The sequence below is a fragment of the Thamnophis elegans genome, chromosome 2 (assembly GCF_009769535.1).
Source record: "Thamnophis elegans isolate rThaEle1 chromosome 2, rThaEle1.pri, whole genome shotgun sequence".
In the NCBI taxonomy this organism is placed as follows: domain Eukaryota; kingdom Metazoa; phylum Chordata; class Lepidosauria; order Squamata; family Colubridae; genus Thamnophis; species Thamnophis elegans.
Genome location: NC_045542.1, coordinates 149,048,592 through 149,067,812, shown reverse-complemented (window position 1 = coordinate 149,067,812; position 19,221 = coordinate 149,048,592). Strand labels below are relative to the sequence as shown.

Genomic DNA, 19,221 nt, shown 5'->3' with positions numbered 1-19,221 from the left:
TCTTTTGAGGCCGTTTTTCACCCTCCGGAGGCTTGCGCGAAAAACCTGCCCTACGGGCAAACCGGAAGTTTGGGAATGGACTTCCAGTTTGTCCATAGGGCCATTTTTCAAGTCCCCTCAAGGCTCCGGAGGGCAAAAAACAGCCCTATGAGCAAACCAGAAGTTCGGGAACGGACTTCTGGTTTGCCCATGGGACTGGATTTTTGCGCTCTGAAGGCTTAAGGGAAGCTTAAGAAAGCCTCTGGAGCCCGGGGAGGATGAAAAAAGCACGCCAAAAACTGGGGGTGGGAGTGCTGGTTGCGCATGCATGCGCACTGGAGTCACACACATAGCATTATGGGTGTGGCATGCCCACGCACGACCCTCCTGCAACTGCTCCCCCACGTTTGCACGCGAGCCAAAAAAGTTTAGCTATCATTGGCATAGAGTTTACAAGAGGACTGAGGACTAAAAACTTAAGATGACCCAAAGGTGCTTTTTCAAAAGGCAACTGGACGCTCTGGTTTTCTTTGAAGATGTTTTGCTTCTCCAAGAAGCTTCTTTAGCTCTGACTGGTTGGTGGGGAAAGCAAGGATCATCCAGCCAGAGATGAAGAAGCTTCTTGGATGAGAAGCAAAATGTCTTCAAGGAAAAAGCAGAAAGTCCAATTGCCTCTTGAAAAAGCACATTTGGGAAAACCATGACTTGGATGACTGAGAATCTCCATAGACTGTTAAGAAGAGGGACTGGAAGATTTGGCTATGCTCAGCATTTCCTACTTGATTAACTTACAGTGAAAATACCCCTGAAATAAATTAACCCTAATGGCAAAATTTAATAAATAGGGAAAAATATTTATGAAATAAAACACCATCATGAAGAATAAAGGAAGCAGTACAACAAAATATTGGAGAAAATGATCTAACATAGTTAAGGCCCACCGAAGTAAAAGCTGGACCCACACACAATTTCTTGGCAAGACAGAAATCCCAGTCTATTTTGTAAAGTCATCAAAAACAATGAAACTCTCCACCTTATCCTCAGCCACATCTTATAAAGAAGTATATAACACAGGGCTCCCTGCTAATGATCTCAAAGAGCAACAGCAGTTCCACTTGGAAGAAATACAAGCCCTCCTTCCCTCTGTCAGCACTGATGGCAAAGAACTGACCCCTTCGTAGCGTGAACAATCTAGGGCACGTGGCAGAAGAGATCTTGTGGAGGTACTGTAGGGGCCCAGAAGGACTGTAAAAAGGGAGTGTAAGAAGCCTGCAGTTCTGTACTCTGACCACTGCGCCACCCTGGCTCTCTTGAACTGTCAGCGGGCAGCGTTTCGGACCGAGGAATTCTGGGAGTTGAAGTCCACCATCTTAAAAAGTTGGAACAAAGTTGCGGCGCTTTGCCTCTTAATAGTTTTTTGCACTGTCGGTTTGCCTTGCGGATGGAGTCACCCGCCTTTTGTAACTGGCCACAGGGATTTGATTGGATCGGGCAGCAGCAAAACAAACAAACACAGCGAGGCTGTTTCGCCAGGATTCCGGAGTCGGTGGTCTTCCGGCAGGCTGTCATTTAGGCCAGGGGTCTCCAACCTTGACAACTTTAAGCCTGGAGGACTTCAACTTCCAGAATAGCTGCGGAATTCTCGGAGTTGAAGTCCTCCAGGCTTAAAGTTGTAAGAGATCCCTGGTTTAGGCTCCAAAGCTGCAAGACGCGGGGGAGGAAAGAAACCCTCGGGCGGTGCACGCTCGCAGTCCTTGGAAGGCGGAGGGTTTTTTCAGCTGCGCTGTTTGGCAAATCGCAGCAAGGGAGTAGCCAATTGAGAGTAGAAACTCAGTCCCCGGCCGATTCGTTTTCTCTTAGTAATCACTCAGATCTGCAACGCAGGGGGAGTGAATAGAAGCAGCTGCGTTGTTGGCCGAAGAAGGAAGGGAGAAGCAGGTAACTCTCGCAAGCTACAATATCTGAAGACCGGGCAGTTGTCTTCTCGTCCAGAATTGGGTAGGGAAGGATCAGGTTTCTGGCTACAGCCTAACGAGAGTGAACATTGCCTCTCCTCCCTCACGGCTTCCCGAATCTCACGCGTTCAGACGTTGATTCACAATCGGGGTTGCCCGCTTCCCTTTGAGGCTTGTGCAAAATCGTCCCTGCCTCTTTGCCTGAGGGTTAATCGCTTTCCAACCACAACTATGGTGGGGTGACTAGAATTCATGTAGGAGTCCTGCGGGGGATCGGGGTTTTTATTATCCAATCGGGATGCGCTAGTTTGGGTCGCGCATCCGTGCTGCTAGTGCTGTTAAGGATACGTGCATTGCGATGATTGCGAGGACTGCCTGATTGCATTTTGGTGAGTACGCGTGTTTTCTAGTCCTGTGACGGCTTTCATGCCGTGGGGATAAGTTTAGACTGGATTTGGCATTTTTGTCCACCTACCGAGTCCTTCCCAAGGAGAAGGGATAGGCAGAGGTTGATGTTTTATGTTGTTAAACAAGTTGTCCGAGGATGTAAGCAGTTCCAAGTCAAGCTGCCTTTTGCAATTTACTGGTGGTGATTTTATCAATGCCGAGAGTGCTAAATGGTGCTCCAGTTGTTTTCAGGCTGCACCAAAGGCAGTTATGACTATTGGTACTACCTTTGCTTTATTATTATTATTAGAATAGAATAGAATTCTTTATTGGCCAAGTGTGATTGGACATACAAGGAATTTGTCTTTCGTGCATATGCTCTCAGTGTACATAGACTGATACAAAGACAAGATACATTCGTCAAGAATGGTACAACACTTAATGAGAGTCACAGGATACAAATAAGCAATCGGGAAACAATCACTATCAATATAAATCATAAGGATACAAAGCAACAAACTTAACAGTCCTGCAGTCATAAGTGGGAGAAGATGGGTGATAGGAACGATGAGAAGACTAATGGTAATAGTAATGCAGGCTTATTGAATAGTTGACAGTGGTGAGGAAATTGTGGTGAGGAAATTGTTTAGCAGAGTGATGGCTTTGGAGGAAAAAACTGTTCTTGGGTCTTGTTGTGTGCAGTGCTCTATAGCATTATTTTGAGGGTAGGAGTTGAAACAATTTATGTCCAGGATGCGAGGGGTCTGTAAATATTTTCACGACCCTCTTTTTGACTCATGCAGTGTATAGGTCCTTGATGGAAGGCAGGTTGATAGCAATTGTTTTTCCACAGTCATTCTATTCGTATTTGAAATTCTTTATATTTTGTGATTTTCTCCATTTTTTTCTCTTGTCTTATTGCTGTCTCCAGGTACTACAACATCCACTATCCACATTTTTTAAAATCTGGGGTGTTATATGGCAGGTGCCTGTCTATTTGAACTCTAAAGTCCCAGAGCAATGTGACTTCTTAATTTTCTGCTACTTTCTCAATTTTATGGTTCCAATTTTTGTATTGTTATTATTCTCTATTCACAACAATGTGAAGCCATAGCTGCCAATTTTAAAGATGGTGTTGGCTAGGAGAACCTTTACCTTTACCTTATATATATATAGAGAGAGAACCAAACAGTGTGGCCTTCTGTAATTGACAGATGGAAATGTACAAATGCACAGATCTAAGATTTTTTTGGTATGTCATTCAGTTGGCTGATAACCTGAAACTACCATGACCGGTTTATGTTATCTTTCAAGTTCAATGTTCAAATATTGATACTTTCTGATCTTCTCCAATTCTTTGTCTTCTATTTTCTCCTGGTATTGCCACATTACTTATAGAAACTTCTTTTCAACCTCTTAAATCTGATGCGGTTTGAGCCAAGACTTTATCAGCCTGTATTGTGCAATGAGCTAAGTATAGGATCTACTGTTACTTCCGCCTCTTTACACAATCTGTGCTTTGAATCAATTGATGATTTTTCAGTTTTGGTCTTGATTGAAGGAAAGAGAGCAACATCAACAGCTGTGCGATGTGGAGGCCGAGTGGGACTGGGAGTAAATACAGGTAGTCCTCGACGTACAACAGTTCATTTAGTGGCCGTTCAAACTTACAACAACACTGAAAAAAAGTGATTTGTGACCGTCTTCCCACAGTTATCACCTTTCCAGCATCCCCATGGTCATGAGATCAAAATTCAGATGCTTGGTAACTGGTTCATATTTATGACCTTTGCTGTGTCATAAGATCCCCTTTTGCAACCTTCTGACAAGCAAAAATCCATGCAGATTCACTTAACAATCAGGTTACTAACTTCTCAACTGCAGTGATTCACTTAACAATGGAGGCAAGAAAGGTGGTAAAATTCACTTAACAAATGTCTCACTTAACAACAGAAATCTCTTGGCTCAATTGTGGTCATAAGTCGAGGACTACCTGTACTGTGTAAGAGGCAGGGAAAGCATGCAGGCTCCTGGCTGCAGGCTAACAAGGCTGAACCGGTTGCCTGGACAGCAGCTGGGCCTCTCAGATTTGTGCATACAGGTAGTCCTCAGCTTAGGCCATAATTGAGCCCAACATTTCTGCCACTAAATGAAACATTTGTTAAGTGAATTTTCCCCCATTTGATGACCCTTCTTGCCACAGTTATTATTAAGCGAATCACCGCAGTGGTATCACAATGGTTAAGTGAATCTGCCTTTCCCGTTGACTTGTCAGAAGGTCACAGAAAGAGATCATATCACCCCCCCCCCCCCCCCCCGGGACACTGCAGTCATCATAAACGTGAGTCAGTTCTCAAATGTCTCTATTTTGATCATGTGACCGTGGGGATGCTGCAATGGTAAGTGTGAAAAATGGTGATAAGTCACTTTTTTCAGTGCCGTTGTAACTTTGAATGGTCACTGCTGTAAGTTGAGGACTACCTGTATTTCACGGCTGAGATTCAGTGGAGTTGCATTTTGAGGCTTGGGTAGAAGCATGCCAGGTTCCTTTGCCTGAAGATTAATTGTCTTCCAACAACAGCTTTGCTTTGGAGAGACTAGAGCCGTGATGGTGAACCTATGACATACATGTTTGAAGTAGCATATGGGGCCATGCCGTGTGGTACACCCAGCATCGCCCATTCCTCTTCTGGGTTTCTGGCACACATGCGCACGCAATGATCAGCTTGCCTTCATGTGTGTGGCAGTGCCAGAAACTGGAAGAGCAGGTTTTTGGTTTTCTGGCATGAACATGGGCGCCGGCTAGCTGATCGTCACATGCGCATGTGTGGCAGTAACCGGAGTGCAGGAAACGGAAGTTCATTTCCCAGCATGCGTATGCTCCCTGGGCAGCTCCTCGTGCACGCGCACATGCTCTCTTTTTGGCACTCTGTGCCGAAAAGGTTTGCCATCACTGGACTGTGCAGGGATTCTGCGTGTGGGGGCTTTATTTTGCAAGCAGAGTGCGCACTAGTTTGGATCACATGTGTGCTAAGGATATTTTGGTGGAATGATTAGTAGGACTCGTTTAGTATGTTTTGGTGAGTAGGTGTGTTTTCTAGTCTTGTGATGAGGTTCCTGCTGTGGGCAGCATTGAAGAAACACAGCACTTTGTGACTATGAGGCCTTTGTGACTGTGAGGGCTTTTTGATTGTGAGGACTCCCACTGCAATGGAAGAAAAATAGTTTTTCTTTAAATTATTTTGTAATAATTTTATTGAACATCATAGTTAAAAAAAAAAAAGAACTAAAACCAAAGTAAAAAAAATAAATAAAAGTAGAAAGTGCAGAGTCGGAAGGAAGGAAGAAAATACAGAAAGAAATGACTTTCCCCTCCAGAATAAGTATAAACAAGTTTATTAAATTATCATCTTCTCTAATATTTCAGCCAAATATATCTTCTTCCCATATACTGTATTTCTTCTTCACAGGTCTCATCTCTTTTTCTATAAACAAATCTTTAAAACCTCTTCACTTAGTCGGGTTAGCAAAATTCCATTAACGGTTAGTAAAGATAACTATCGACTGTAACCTTAATCAAATAAACTAACTTTACTTTTACTTTTAACAATCTTCCTACTTAATCTCCCCAAATAATGTCCTACAAAGTGATTTCTTGCTTTACCTTTATATCATGTCTCTTCTGCCAAGCCCTGGGGTGTGGTTAATTTCTTGACTGCTTGTTCCTTTGCTGTTAATAATTGATCCTAAAAGGCAAAAGCTATACAATACTTCCATATGTTTGTTGTTCAGTACTGAGGCTGATTCTGATATCTTTCCTTTTAATCTTTATAATGCATCTTAAATACATCAAGAAAAGTATCAGGAATGAGTGATACCAAATTCTTTCCTTTCCATCCAGTCTGATTCCTGATATATCTTTTTTTTACAGACAACTTGGAAAATGCCAGAAGAAATTAAAGGTGAGGCATTCAGATCTTTCTTTCACCTTGCTGAGAAAGCAAGAGAAAGTCCTAAAATACTGGTCAAAGGAAAACTCTTCATTGATTCTATGGCTAAAAACTTTGCTGTCTATTCTAAGCAGAGGAATCACAACAGATGTAAGGCAGGCATGAATTGGAAAAGCAAACGTTGGATGGGCAAACGTTTTAATTTGCAATATCTGGAGATGACTGGGTTCAAGTTAGAAATTTGAGGAAATGGTAAGAGAACTGGTTATCAGCAGGACTGTTTCCTTCAGTCATCCTTCACTCTTACGATATAAGAGCTATATTGAAAACAAATATTCTAAATCAGGTGAAGCAGGAAGATAATTTGAGAGGATTCTTCCAGATGATCTATGTGTGATGCACTTAAAGTTTAGAAGATCATACATACATGCTCGTGGAAAAGCAAGGAGGTCTTCCAATATGTCCCCAAAAAAGCAATGGAAATACCCCAGATCTAGGTCCCATTGTGTGACATGGGCACCACTTCCTAATATGTTGCAAAATTATTTATGTATTTAGCGTATGGCAAATACATGGACTTATGGTAGTTCAAATGATCAGACATTGGGCCGGTGTAATCTCTTGATGAACATTCAGACACAATGTGATGAATTTTGTCAAGGAGCACCACAGTCATATTGAGGGGTACTCTGTCTTGTGGTTTGCCAGGCTTCAGAAGCGATATTACTTTGGCCTTTTTGAATTCTGGTGGAAGGTGTAATTTGCTGAACCAATTCTTCTATTGTGGGTCCAATTCTGTTTAAAGCAGACCCTTCTTCCACAGGGTAACATATGCTGCCGTAAGGTCAATGAACACCGCTGTAGTTTTTAAGCCTCGCTGGAAACTATGCTTGCTATGTCCTGTTAGGCTCAGCACCTGATTAACACAACTATCTGTTGCCATGTATTTAGAGAGCCGGGAGTTCTACAATGGTGTCTGGCTTCCAACTGTCGTTAACTGCCAATTCTAAACTGCCAGTTTGGCTGCCAGTTGTTGCTAATTGTTTGGTTCATACTGCTGTGCTATCCAGGGTGCACCATGAGGAGGCGAACTAGCATCACACCCCCGTTTGCAAAATGATCAACACTCATGAGATTTTTGGCAGTCACCTTGAGTTCTGCCTGTGAACTTTCAGCAGTGCAGGATTTGGGGATCTTATGGGTTTCAGCTACTTAAAATATTTCTTTCAATTGTTTTGACTGAGAAAGATATGGAGCCCTATTTGGGTATTGGGGGTAGCATCTTCCCAAGAGCAAAACTAGAGCATTCTTGGGATTTTCTGCCTTTTTTAGGGGCAGAAAGAGATTCTGGGTGTTGTGATCGTTTGATTCCTGAGGTGAAAACTACATCTTCCGTGTATTGTCTTCTGCCTTCCAGTATTGGTAGAAGGAGTTTCTCGATACTGTGATTGTTTGACTCCTGAGATGACAACTGCATCTTCTCCTGGATGCTGTGGCAGAAAGAGGGCCAGAAATGCTGATCACAACAAAGGTGAAATCTGCCTGGGACCCTTTGAGGGGCAAATAATAAAGTGGGTGGGGCTGTGACAGTTAAAAACCAGGATTCTTTATTCTTTTCTGCCTGGTTTTATGGAGGAGATGGTTGGGTCTGTGCCTTCTATTGAAAAGAAGAACTTCACACAAAACTGTCCCAAAGGTGCTTTTTCAGGAGGCAACTAGACATCCTTATTTTTGTCTTTGAAGATGTTTCGCTTCTCATCCAAGAAGCTTCTTTAGCTCTGACAGGATGGTGGATAAATCCTTCCATTTCCCCATCATCCAGTCAGAGCTGAAGAAGCTTCTTGGATGAGAAGCGAAACGTCTTTGAAAACCAGAAAGTCCAGTTGCCTACTGAAAAAAAGCACCTGTGGGACCACCATGACCTGGATGACTGAGAATCTCTACAGATTTTCACACAAAAGTGGCTTTAGGTTCAACATTACCTTTTGTGAGTTTTCCACATCACCTCAATAGGTATTTCCCATTTCCAGGGCAAAAACCCTGCCACTGACTTTTGGCCCATTAGGGTTTGAGAGGGAAGTCCAGATCATCCATCCGAAGGGGGAAGAATTGATATTGATACCTTTGTCTTAAAGAACAAGATCTGGTTAATTTTTGTAATGCTTTTAGAGAAGATGAGGAAGTTGGGATGGCATGCTCTATTTTCCACTCTGCTGTTCTATACTTAGAATATAGAATAACAGAGTTGGAAGGGAACTTGGAGGTCTTCTAGTCCAACACCCCTCCCCCCCCCGGCAGGGAACCTTACACTACTTCAGACAAATGGTTATCCAACATCTTAAAAACTTCCAGTGTTCGAGCAGTGTTCTGGAGGCAAGTTGTTCCACTGATTCATTGTCAGGAAATTTCTCCTTAGTTCTAAGTTGCTTCTCTCCTTGATTAATTTCCACTCATTGCTTCTTGTCCTACCCTCAGGTGCTTTGGAGAATAGTTTGACTCCCTCTTCTTTGTGGCAACCCCTGAAATATTGGAACACTGCTCTCATGTCTCCCCTAGTCCTTCTTTTCATTAAACTAGACATACCCATTTCCTGCAACAGTTCCTCATATGTTTTAGCCTCATCCCCTCATCCCCTCTTTGTTGATCTTCTCTGCTCTCTTTCTTTGTTGAGACTCTAGAAACATACTTGAACTATACGTTGTGATATTACATTTTAGGACTTGGATAAGACACAATTGTTGCCAGCTTTTTCTTCTGGCAGGGTTGTTCAGCATTTAAGAGTGATGGGATTGAGATTAACTGCATGTCTCCCACAATGTGAGAACAATGTAGGCTATTAGCTCCAGAGCTAAGTCGTAAAATGGGGCAAATTTGCTTAATAAATATTTCACTAAACAACAGAAATGCATCTGCTGGTGATTCTGTCTATCCCACATTTTTCTAGTTTGCCAAGAAGTATGTTGTGGTCTACTTTGTCGAATGCCTGAAGTCTAAATATACTATGTCCATAGCATTTCAGGGGTCTGCCAATTTAGTCTGTCAAAGAATAAATTAATAAAATCATGAACTTCACATCCTAATATTTTTCTGTCTGTTTTTCAGCTCTCATACCTAAGTGCATTTCAGACAAACTATTCACTGTAGGAGCTGTTGTTGTAATCACAGCTTTGATCATTATTATCATTTCATTGGCTGGTAAGTAAGGAGATCTCCATTGTTTTGTTATTGTTTAAATCAAGATCATCCCATGCATGAATGATTACATTTAAGCCACAGAATACTACAGAAGGAAGTAGCAGCAACTAGGAGTAGGGAGTGTCAAATAAGTCAACATGATGTTTGTGCCAGTGCAATTGAATCCCAGTTGGAGCCCAGGCTTTTTATTATTTATTTATTTTTATGCAGTTAGAAAATTTATATTGCTGCTTATTCGCACTTGGCGACTCAAGGCAGCTTACAGGAATATAAAAACATCACATATATAAAAATAAAATAATCAAAAATAAATAAATTAATAAAAGAATATAAAAGCCCCCCACTCCGGCAACAATACATCACACAAGCCAGGTAATGGGCTTCAACCTGTTCTGGGTTCCCCAGGTCCGCTGGGATAGCCAGGTCTATAGTGCTCTCCGGAAGAGTGTTAGAGTATTCTTATAGGTATGTCAAAATGTTGCCTGCATTTCCCAAAAAGGCAAGAATGTTATTGCACTGCTATGATTGCCTCTGGACATTTTGACACTCACAATATACTGCTTCATAGTGGTTTACAGCCCTCTCTAAGCGGTTTACAGAGTTATCATAATGTCCCCAACAATCTGGGTCCTCATTTTACTGACCTGGGAAGGATGGAAGGCTGAGTCAACCTTGGGAGGTTCACAATCGAACTCCTAGCAGTGGCCAGAATCAGCCTGCAATACTGCATTCTAACCACTGCGCCACCATAGCTCTGGGGTCAGGAAGAAGATAACATGATCCAACATGAACAAACTTGCATTTGACTTTAATGCTTTTTCATTCTTGACCATATCTCTTGCTTTATCGCACAAACTCAAATACAGTCGTTCTGAACTTATGACCACGATTGAGCCCCAAATTTATGTTCTTAAGTGAGGCATTTGTTAAGTGAGTTTTTGCCCCATTTTACTATCTTTCTTGTCACCGTTGTTAAGGAAATCATTGCAGTTGTTAAGTTAGTAACATGGTTGTTAAGTGAATCTGGCTTCCTCATTGCCTTTGCTTGTCAGAAGGATGGGGAAAGCGGATCATATGACCCTGGGATGCTGCAACCATCTTGAATATGAATCAGTTGCCAAGCATCCAAATTTTGATCATGTGGCCGAGGGGATGCTACAACACTCATAAAAACGGTCATAAGCCACTTTTTCCAGTGCTGTTGTAACTTTGAAGAGTCAGTAAATGAACTGTTGTAAGTCACAAATTTCCTATAGTAGGTTTCTGCTGTAGGTATGTGGGTGGATTGGCTTTTGTATCAATCTTGACTCCTAACAATTGCCTGGACTAGTCCCTAATGTTTTTTTGACAAGCCTTTGGAAGTGGTTTGCCCCTGCCTCCTTTTCCTTCTTAGGTCTTAGAGAGAGTCACTGGCCTAAGGTAACGCAACTGGGTTTTGTGTCCAACCTAGCACTAGAACACATTGCAATTTAAGGTTCTGACCAGTTCTGGAGAACCAGTAGCGGTGTTTTTGAGTAGTTCAGAAAACCAGTAAATACCATCTCTGTCTGTCCCCACCCCCATCTATTCTCTGCCTCCAGAGTTCCAGCTGATCGGGAGGGAATGGGGATTTTGCAGTAACCTTCCCCTGGAGTGGGGAGGGAATGGAGATTTTACAGTATCCTTCTGCCACGCCCACCGAGCCAATTCTTACAGAACCTGTAGTAAAAAAAATTGAATCCCACCACTGAATTTAAGTGTGGTACTACCTTAATATCAACTACTCAACCTTGTTGTCAGAACTGAAGTAGATTGTGAGTTCTATAATTTGTCCATTTCGCTGTATTTCTAGTTAGAGAGACAGAAACATGTTCGCCTTGTCATCCCCTTGTAAGTGCTGCCTGCCCAGATTCCTGGATTAGATTCAATGGAAAATGCCTCTACATATCAAAAGATGAAAAGAATTGGTCTCTCAGTTTAAGCACCTGTTCCTCATTTGATGCATCCTTGGCTGTGATTGATACTCAGAAGGAATTGGTAAGGAATAAGAAGACGACATGATTAATTTCTTACACTTTCTTCCTCCAATTAGCCCTTTAAATGAGGATTTTACTACACATTATCTCCCTTCTCCTAGGATTTTTGGCTGAATATTTTCCGTTCCTATCATTACTGGTTTGGTCTCTCAAGGAAAGTTAACAGGATGTGGAAATGGTCCAATGGCACAGAGTTTAAAAATCAGTAAGTAAGGTTTTATTTCTTTGTTTTTAAGATTTATAGAGCTATTTAACTATTTAAAGTCTTTATGAGCCTCGGTGGCACAGTGGTTAGAGTGCAGTACTGCAGGCTACTTCTACTGCCTGCAATTTGGCAGTTGTCACCAGGCTCAAGGTTGACTCAGCCTTCCATCCTTCCCAGGTGGGTAAAATGAGGACCCAAAATTGTTGGGGGCAATATGTTGACGCTGTAAAACCGCTTAGAGAGGGTTGTAAAATGGTATAGAAGTCTAAGTGCTATTGCTATTCCTATACATCAGACTTCAGCTTGAATGACTGAAACAATAATAAAAGTCAAGGTAATTTTTACCTAAGGCACTCTCTGCAAAAAATAAGGCACTGAAAGGGGAGGAAAAGAGAAGAAAATTGCTCAGGGAATAGTATATAAAAATCTGTTGGCTGATGTTCCCTGTGTCCTAAAGGTGGCAATCTGCCCGGAAGCATCATTTTTGCAGTGCTAATTTCTGCCCGTGCAGATTGTAATTCCTTGTTCTTTTTCAGGTTCCCAGTGCGAGGAGAAGGCTTCTGTGCATATCTAAATGGAAAAGAGGCCAGTAGTACCATATGCTCCATGGAGAAACGTTTTCTCTGCAGCCGGCCAGAAAGTTACAGCAAGGCTGGAATGAAGGGAAGCCCCTGGCTGGGAGAAATATGGGGGGGAGGGCAGAGCAATATGACCATTGAGTGACAGCATCTCAGGGAGCTCTTAACTTTTATTTGAGCTTTTCTTTTATTTAAAGCTAAAAGAGTTCATTTAAGAATTGTGTTGAAAAACCGCTAATAACCTCAGTCCTGAATTAGCTTTTAGTAATTTTTGCTTTAGAATTAAGGCTAGCTACTTAGGAGCCAAGGCAATAGGCTGACTCCGTGAATGGCTTAGAGAGGGCTGTTAAATCACTGTGAAGTAGTATATAAGTGTAAATGCTATTATTAGCCAGTATTTTAGAGCGTGAAGTTCAACTGCACTGGATGCCTGCCAATTATAGGAGGCAACAAAGCTCTGAGACAGAAACAAAGAAGGACCCAAAGAGAAAAACCAGCCTGAAATGCCACAAAGAGAAAATTCCAAGCATTCTGAACATTTTAAAGTAGGGGTGTTAAACTCAAGGCCCAAAGGGCGGATCTGGCCTGCAGGGTGCTTAGATCTGGCTTGCGGGGCCTCCCTGGAAAAAGCAAAGGACCGCCCCGTAGTGCCTCTGGCAGTGAAAATGGATTTTTGCTGGCAGAGGATTGCAGAAGGCCATTGCAGCCGAAAATGGAGCTCGCGAGGGCCACAGGCAAACCCCCCAAGCTCCATATTACTAGCAGAAGGTTGCACAAGGCCATTGAAGCTGAAAATGGAGCTGGCAAGGGCCGCAAGCAGCACTTCCAACTCTGTTTTCACTGAAAGAGGATTGCAGGAGGCCGTCGCAGCCAAAAACAGCTTGTGAGGGCTATGGGCAGCCCTCCCAAGCTCTGTTTGTACTGGGAGAGAGTTGCAGGAAGCTGTCACAGCCAAAATGGAGCTCAGGAGGCCATTTTCTCTGGAAGAGCGTTCAGGCCACCACAGGTGCCCCTGACACAAATGACGTCGAGTTGGCTGCGGCTCCCCCAGCTCCCCAAGATCAAAGACAACCTTAATGCGGCCCTCAATGACATCAAGTTTGATACCCCTATTCTAAAGTGTCAGCAATCTCTAGACAGCTGAAACTGAAGAGTATATTTCAGCACAATTATATAGCAAGTAAGATATATAAGAAAGTATCCTCCTTTTCCTCTACCCGCTTTGGCAATCTGCACTGATTAATGCTATATCTGACTGGGAAGAAGGCGATTTCTCTTCCTCCAAAGATCTACAGGAGAAAGAGTGGGGGACACCTTTAAAATCACAAAAAAAAGCCAAGCTCACAAAGGAGTATAGCATAAGTCCCAGAAATGAATAAATCAGCTAGGCAATACCCATACCGCAGAAATATATGTATACATGCAGGTAGTCCTCAACTTACAACCATTCATTTAGTGACACTTTGAAATTGCAACAGTACTGGAAAAAGTGACTTGTGAGTGGTTTTCACGTTACTGCTGTCTCATTTCCCATGGTCATGTATTCAGAATTCAGGTGCAACGTGGCACAGGGGGGGGGGTGTTGTCACGCACACATTGCATTATGGGTGTGGGACAGGGTGGGTACCAGCAGGCACTACTGCTGGTTTGCTCGTGTGTGCACTGTGTGCGGGCACTTGATGCAAGCTGTGCATGGATGCCCAGTACAATAATAATTGTTCTGCGCAGAAGCAAAAAAAAAGATACCGGCACCTATGGCACCACTTGGAGAAGCGGTTCAGGGACATGGCAGGTCTGGGTCGCTGCCAATTCCAGCGACTCAGGCCACCAAGCCACTACTGGTGCGGGCCTGCAGGCACACTATCACGGGCGCGCACTTTTGGCATGTGACAAAAAGGTTAGCCATCACTGTTCTGTTCCTCTTCTATTCTTGTCCCCCATCTATTGTCCCTTCTGGAGAATTCCACAGTTCCTAATACATCCATATGACATCACTGCTTCTCACTGTCTTTCATGCTTATCTGTATAATAATTTCAACTCCCTTGCGCTCCTCCTATATCATCTTTCAAGAAGCCAAGAGCTACATCAAGAGAGGAAGCTAACTAGATGGCCTATTTTGTCCTAGGAGAAAACTCATTTCTTCTACTGCAACTTTTGCTTTTGTGGGCAAAGGGTTGATCTCCCATTTCAGATATGCTCGTATCTGAAATACGAGAAAGAATAGTCTTTGTTATTACTTGTTTTACATATATTTAGCCACTTTATTACATGCAAATGAAAGCTGATGTTACAATCCTCATAATGAGTCTCTCCTAAAAAGCTTTTTATCTAACTTGCACTTTAATTCAATGTTTATTTCTCGACTACCTGACTTATTTTAATGATCACATTCTACGCTCTGTAATTTTAAAACAATATCCTTTTGCTTATTTTATTCACACTCCTATTTGTTATTCAAGTGACTGCAAATAATGGCTAAATGAAGTCTGCCATTATTTCCTCAGTCAGACAAAACTAATTTACAGATTTCTCTGTGTTATTTTCCAAGCCTACAGTTTAGTCTGGCCAGCTTCTGTGTTGCCTTACGGTTATTACTGTAAAATCTTCCGTGATTTGATAATCTTCCACCCATTGCTTCTCCTCTTCATGTGCTTTAGAGAATACATTGATCCCCTTGTCTCTGTAATAACCCCTCAAGTATTGGAAGACTGCTCTCATGTCACCCCTAGTGTCAGGCCTGTATTTATGTTCCTTTTAGGATCTTTGGCCTGTCACACTTTCTATTATTTCACTATGCTGTTTCATTAATGTAGTAATTGGGAGGGGAGAATAGAAAGGAGTAGAATTGGGGAATGTGTGTTGTCATTCCTTTCTAGAAGCCAAGGTCATCTTTTGTCTCTGCACCTCTGCACCTGACTGGAACCAGCTGGGTGGAGATGCCAGCGTGGCCGAAGAAGATTGGACAATGTGATGGATTTATGGGTGTGGGGATAAGATCATGAACTTTCAACTGGGTTGGAATCCCAGGACGTTTTCAGAATTGGGATTTTCCACAGATGTGCCAACTTGTCTGACTTATTAAATTGGAACTTTAAGGATAGCTCTGCCTTGGACTCTGATTTAATTCTGCATGATATTTGGAATGCTGACACCTAGTTCTTCTCTTAGTTAGACTAGATACAGTATATCTAGTTCCCACAACTGCTTAGCTTGAGTCTTGTCTTCTGAAGTTATTCCCCCCCAGCTTGCTGTTGACTGCAAATTTATGAGTTCTCCTCTCATCTAACTTTAGACTTAAGATGAAATAACTTTTTGTCACTTTAAAGGTACACTAATCGGCATACATTAAAATGAAATTTCATTGACTACAGCTCTCAAAAGGTCAACACCTCCAATATACTCTACATAAATATGACAAAAATATAAGTAAATAAAGAAATATTTATGAAGATGCGGAAGAGTTCTGGACTAAGGCAGAACCTTGGAGTACTCCGTTGCATGCTTCCCTCCATTTAGATGTAGTGTACTGTAGAATACACAGTGAGTGTGGTTGGCCAGCCACTTGTGAATCCATTTGGTGGCAATACTGTCTATCCCAATGTTTTCTGTTTTACCAAGAAATAGGCATATTTTGTCAAATGTCTTACTGAAGTCATACATCACTTTTTTCAGGTCCATTTTAACTTTGAACAGTCACTATGTAAACTGTTATTAAGGATTACCCATAGGTTCCTTTTAGTCCAGAGGTATCAAACTCAAGGCCTGGGGGCTGGATATGGCCCATGGGGCTGCCCTAGAAACAGCAAAGGACTGGCTCACGGTGCCTCTGCCAGAAAAAATGGAGCTTGGGGGTGCACGTGAGGGAGCCCGTTTTCGCTGGCAGAGCACTCAGATGCCCCCGATCAAGTGATGTCAAGCTGACCACGCCCACCCTGGCCATGCCCACTCCTGACCCCAAAGTCAAACACAACCCTGATGAGGCCCACAATGAAATCAAATTTGACACCCCTCTTCTAGGCTACCATGAAAGGTGAGTTTCCTTGAAGCATCCTGGGGAAAAAAGCAATTGAGCAATTACAGTAGTTGGCCTTCAGATATTTTAATCATTAGGAAACTTCAATGCCTTGCAAAACTTTAACACAGTTGAGTTCTTCCAATATTTTTATTTAGTTATGAAGATAACAGTATCAGATTACAAAGCATCTTTTCATTCTAGAAAGGCAGTTTATATAAAGGTTTTTCCTTCAAATCTTCCCAGTAACACTGTGTGAGCTCTGCGGGGCTTAGAATGAGGCTTCCATCATGAACTTCTGTGATGGAGGTTGGATTAGAACTAGAATTTCACCCAGAGTTCAACATCTGAACCAGTACTCCATGCTAATTCACATCATTCACCTTTGTGAGGCTACGGCCTGGATTTCAAAATGTGTTCTCATTTTTGTTTTTGTTTACATCGGGTGAACATTTCAGTTATGCAGTGCTTTGGCTATGCTTTGCTTTGCAAGGCTGAAAATGGAAGCAATTGCTTTAATGAGTTGCAGGCAGATGCCACGTTAACACTTCTCCACTCTCCGGATAAAATTCAAAGCACTATTGGAGAATTATAGGATTATTGTTTGTTTAATTTATATGGCAACCACATCAAACAATAACCAACCATTAAAATTATAAACATTGACTTTAAAGTTAACGAAGATGGCAAGGAAAGGAGTAAGGCTCAGTCTAGAGGCAGAATCTTTCCTCAGCGCATTAACCACCTTCAATATGGCAAGCCATCATTAGGGATCCAGGCCAATTGGCACAGATTATAACACCCTAGAAGAAGACAAATCACTACCATAGTCCTGATACATAACCTGTATGAATGTGTCCATAAAGTCAACATAAACCAATCTTGGTTCAAGGAAAACTTTACAGTAATAACTGTAAGGCAATACAGAAGCTGGCCAAATAACAAATACAATAGGATAGTGAATAAAATATAAAAAGACATTACTATCTTAAAATTACAGATTGTACAAAGTGATAATTAAATTAAGTCAGGTAGTCAAGAAATAAGTGTTGAATTAAAGTTCAAGTTGGATAAAAAGATTTTTAGGAGGGGCGCATAATGGGGATTGTAACATACTGTATAGGAAACGTAAAGTTTATTACGTGTAGCTTTACGTTTGTTACAATGACAAAAGTGTAGAAACAATAACAATAATAATAATAATGGCAAATAATTCTTGTGTCATATAAAGAAAGAAATTCTTTCTCCCAAAGCTATCAGCAGATGTGAGTGCAGAGAACTTGGGAGCAACTTTGCTCCAAAAGGCAAAAATTAAATATCGAGTTGCAATAGATGAAATGAGTGTTTTCTGCTGAGACAAAATAGGCCTATCCAGCCAGCTGCCTCTCTTGATGTAACTCAGCTTCTTAGAAGATGATGTAAAAAGAGTTTTATACAGAGAAAAAAATGTAACACAGTGAGAAATAGTAATGTTTCGTGTTCTGACCCCCCTCGTCCTACACCAAAGTACTTCGAGACAAAGATACTTCAAGGACTTTATTAACAGACAGGACCTTGGCAGCAATCCAGCCTGCCAAGCTAGCCTCAAAAGTTCTCCAACTTTTAATATGTTAACTCCTGCAAAAGGGCGTGTGCACAATCATTCCTTTTATAGTCTTGAGAGGAGCCTAATTACCACCGGCTGAGTGCAATTATCTCCTGTAACTGCACAAGTGTTCGAGTTTCATTTTATTTATATGCCGCCCTATTCCCAGGGGAAGGGAAAAACACAAAAACTACAAAAGTACAGGGCATTTAAAAACAACCAACAGCCACACGATTCGAGAGGGGAAGGGAACTTATCGACCCCAGGCCTGCCGACACAGCCAGGTTTTAATGGCTTTTCGGAAGGCCTGGAGAGAGGTGAGGGTCCGAATCTCTGCGGGGAGTTCGTTCCAAAGGGCCGGAGCCGCCAGAGAAGGCCCTCCCCTGGGTAGTGGCCAGATGACATTGGCTGGTAGAAGGAACCCGGAGGAGGCCTACCCTGTGTGATCTAATGGGTCTTTGGGAGGTAATTGGCAGTAGGCGGTCTCTCAAGTACCCAGGTCCAATACCAGGAAGGGCTTTATAAGTGACGACTAGCACCTTGAAGCGTATCCGGAGACCAATCGGTAACCAGTGCAGCTCGCGGAGGATAGGTGTAACGTGGGTGTAACGTGGGTGTACTGAGGTGCACCCACAATCGCTCGCGCGGCTGCATTCTGGATGAGCTGAAGTCTCCGAATGATCTTCAAGGGCTGCCCCATGTAGAGCACATTGCAGTAGTCCAGTCTTGAGGTCACGAGGGCATGAGTGACTGTTGCGAGTGCCTCCCGGTTCAGGTAGGGATGCAATTGGTGCACCAGGCGAACCTGGGCAAATGCCCCCCTGGTCACAGCCGACAAATGATGTTCTAAGGTCAGCTGTGGGTCCAAATTGCGAATCCTGTCTGAGGGGCGTAAAATTTCACCCCCCAGCCTGAGTGATGGAGTACTAGCCAAATTTTTGGGAGGGAAACACAACAGCCACTCGGTTTTGTCTGGATTGAGTGCAAGCTTGTTAACCCCCATCCAGACCCTGACAGCCTCCAGGCACTGGCACATCACGTCAACTGCTTCACTGAGTTGGCACGGGGCGGACAGATACAACTGGGTATTCCGCGTACTGATGGTATTTTATCCTGAGCCGCCGAATGATCTCACCCAACGGCTTCATGTAGATGTTAAACAGGAGGGGGGACAGGACCGAACCCTGTGGGACCCCATATTTCAGGGGCTAGGGGTCGACCTCTGCCCCCCGACCAACACCGACTGTGACCTGTCCGAGAGATAGGAGGAGAACCACCGAAAAACAGTGCCTCCCACCCCCACCTCTCGTAACCGTCGCAGAAGGATACCATGGTCGATGGTATCAAAGGCCACTGAGA

At 42.8% G+C, this 19,221-nt stretch overlaps 2 protein-coding genes across 3 annotated transcripts in view; one reads left to right on the top strand and one right to left on the bottom strand.

The window, feature by feature from the left end:
• Positions 1 to 700: 700 nt before the first annotated feature.
• LOC116504973 (C-type lectin domain family 2 member D-like) lies at positions 701 to 12,885 on the top strand. Of its 2 annotated transcripts, none has more exons than XM_032212247.1 (7): positions 701 to 1,917; positions 6,253 to 6,283; positions 7,689 to 7,802; positions 9,374 to 9,466; positions 11,298 to 11,482; positions 11,583 to 11,686; positions 12,223 to 12,885. In XM_032212247.1, exons 2-7 carry the CDS (start codon positions 6,265 to 6,267, stop codon positions 12,407 to 12,409), a joined length of 702 nt encoding a protein of 233 aa, XP_032068138.1. In that variant the 5' UTR covers positions 701 to 1,917; positions 6,253 to 6,264; the 3' UTR covers positions 12,410 to 12,885. The 2 variants fall into 2 exon arrangements, with proteins under 2 accessions (XP_032068138.1, XP_032068139.1); XM_032212248.1 differs by lacking the exon at positions 701 to 1,917 and adding an exon at positions 1,941 to 2,323.
• Positions 4,763 to 19,221, bottom strand: part of LOC116504976 (C-type lectin domain family 2 member D-like) — a 30,251-nt gene continuing 15,792 nt past the window's right edge. Inside the window, exon 5 of the mRNA XM_032212254.1 lies at positions 4,763 to 5,526. Within this exon, the coding sequence (XP_032068145.1) occupies positions 5,478 to 5,526 (49 nt within the window). The 3' untranslated portion in view covers positions 4,763 to 5,477. The remainder of the gene's footprint in view (positions 5,527 to 19,221) is intronic.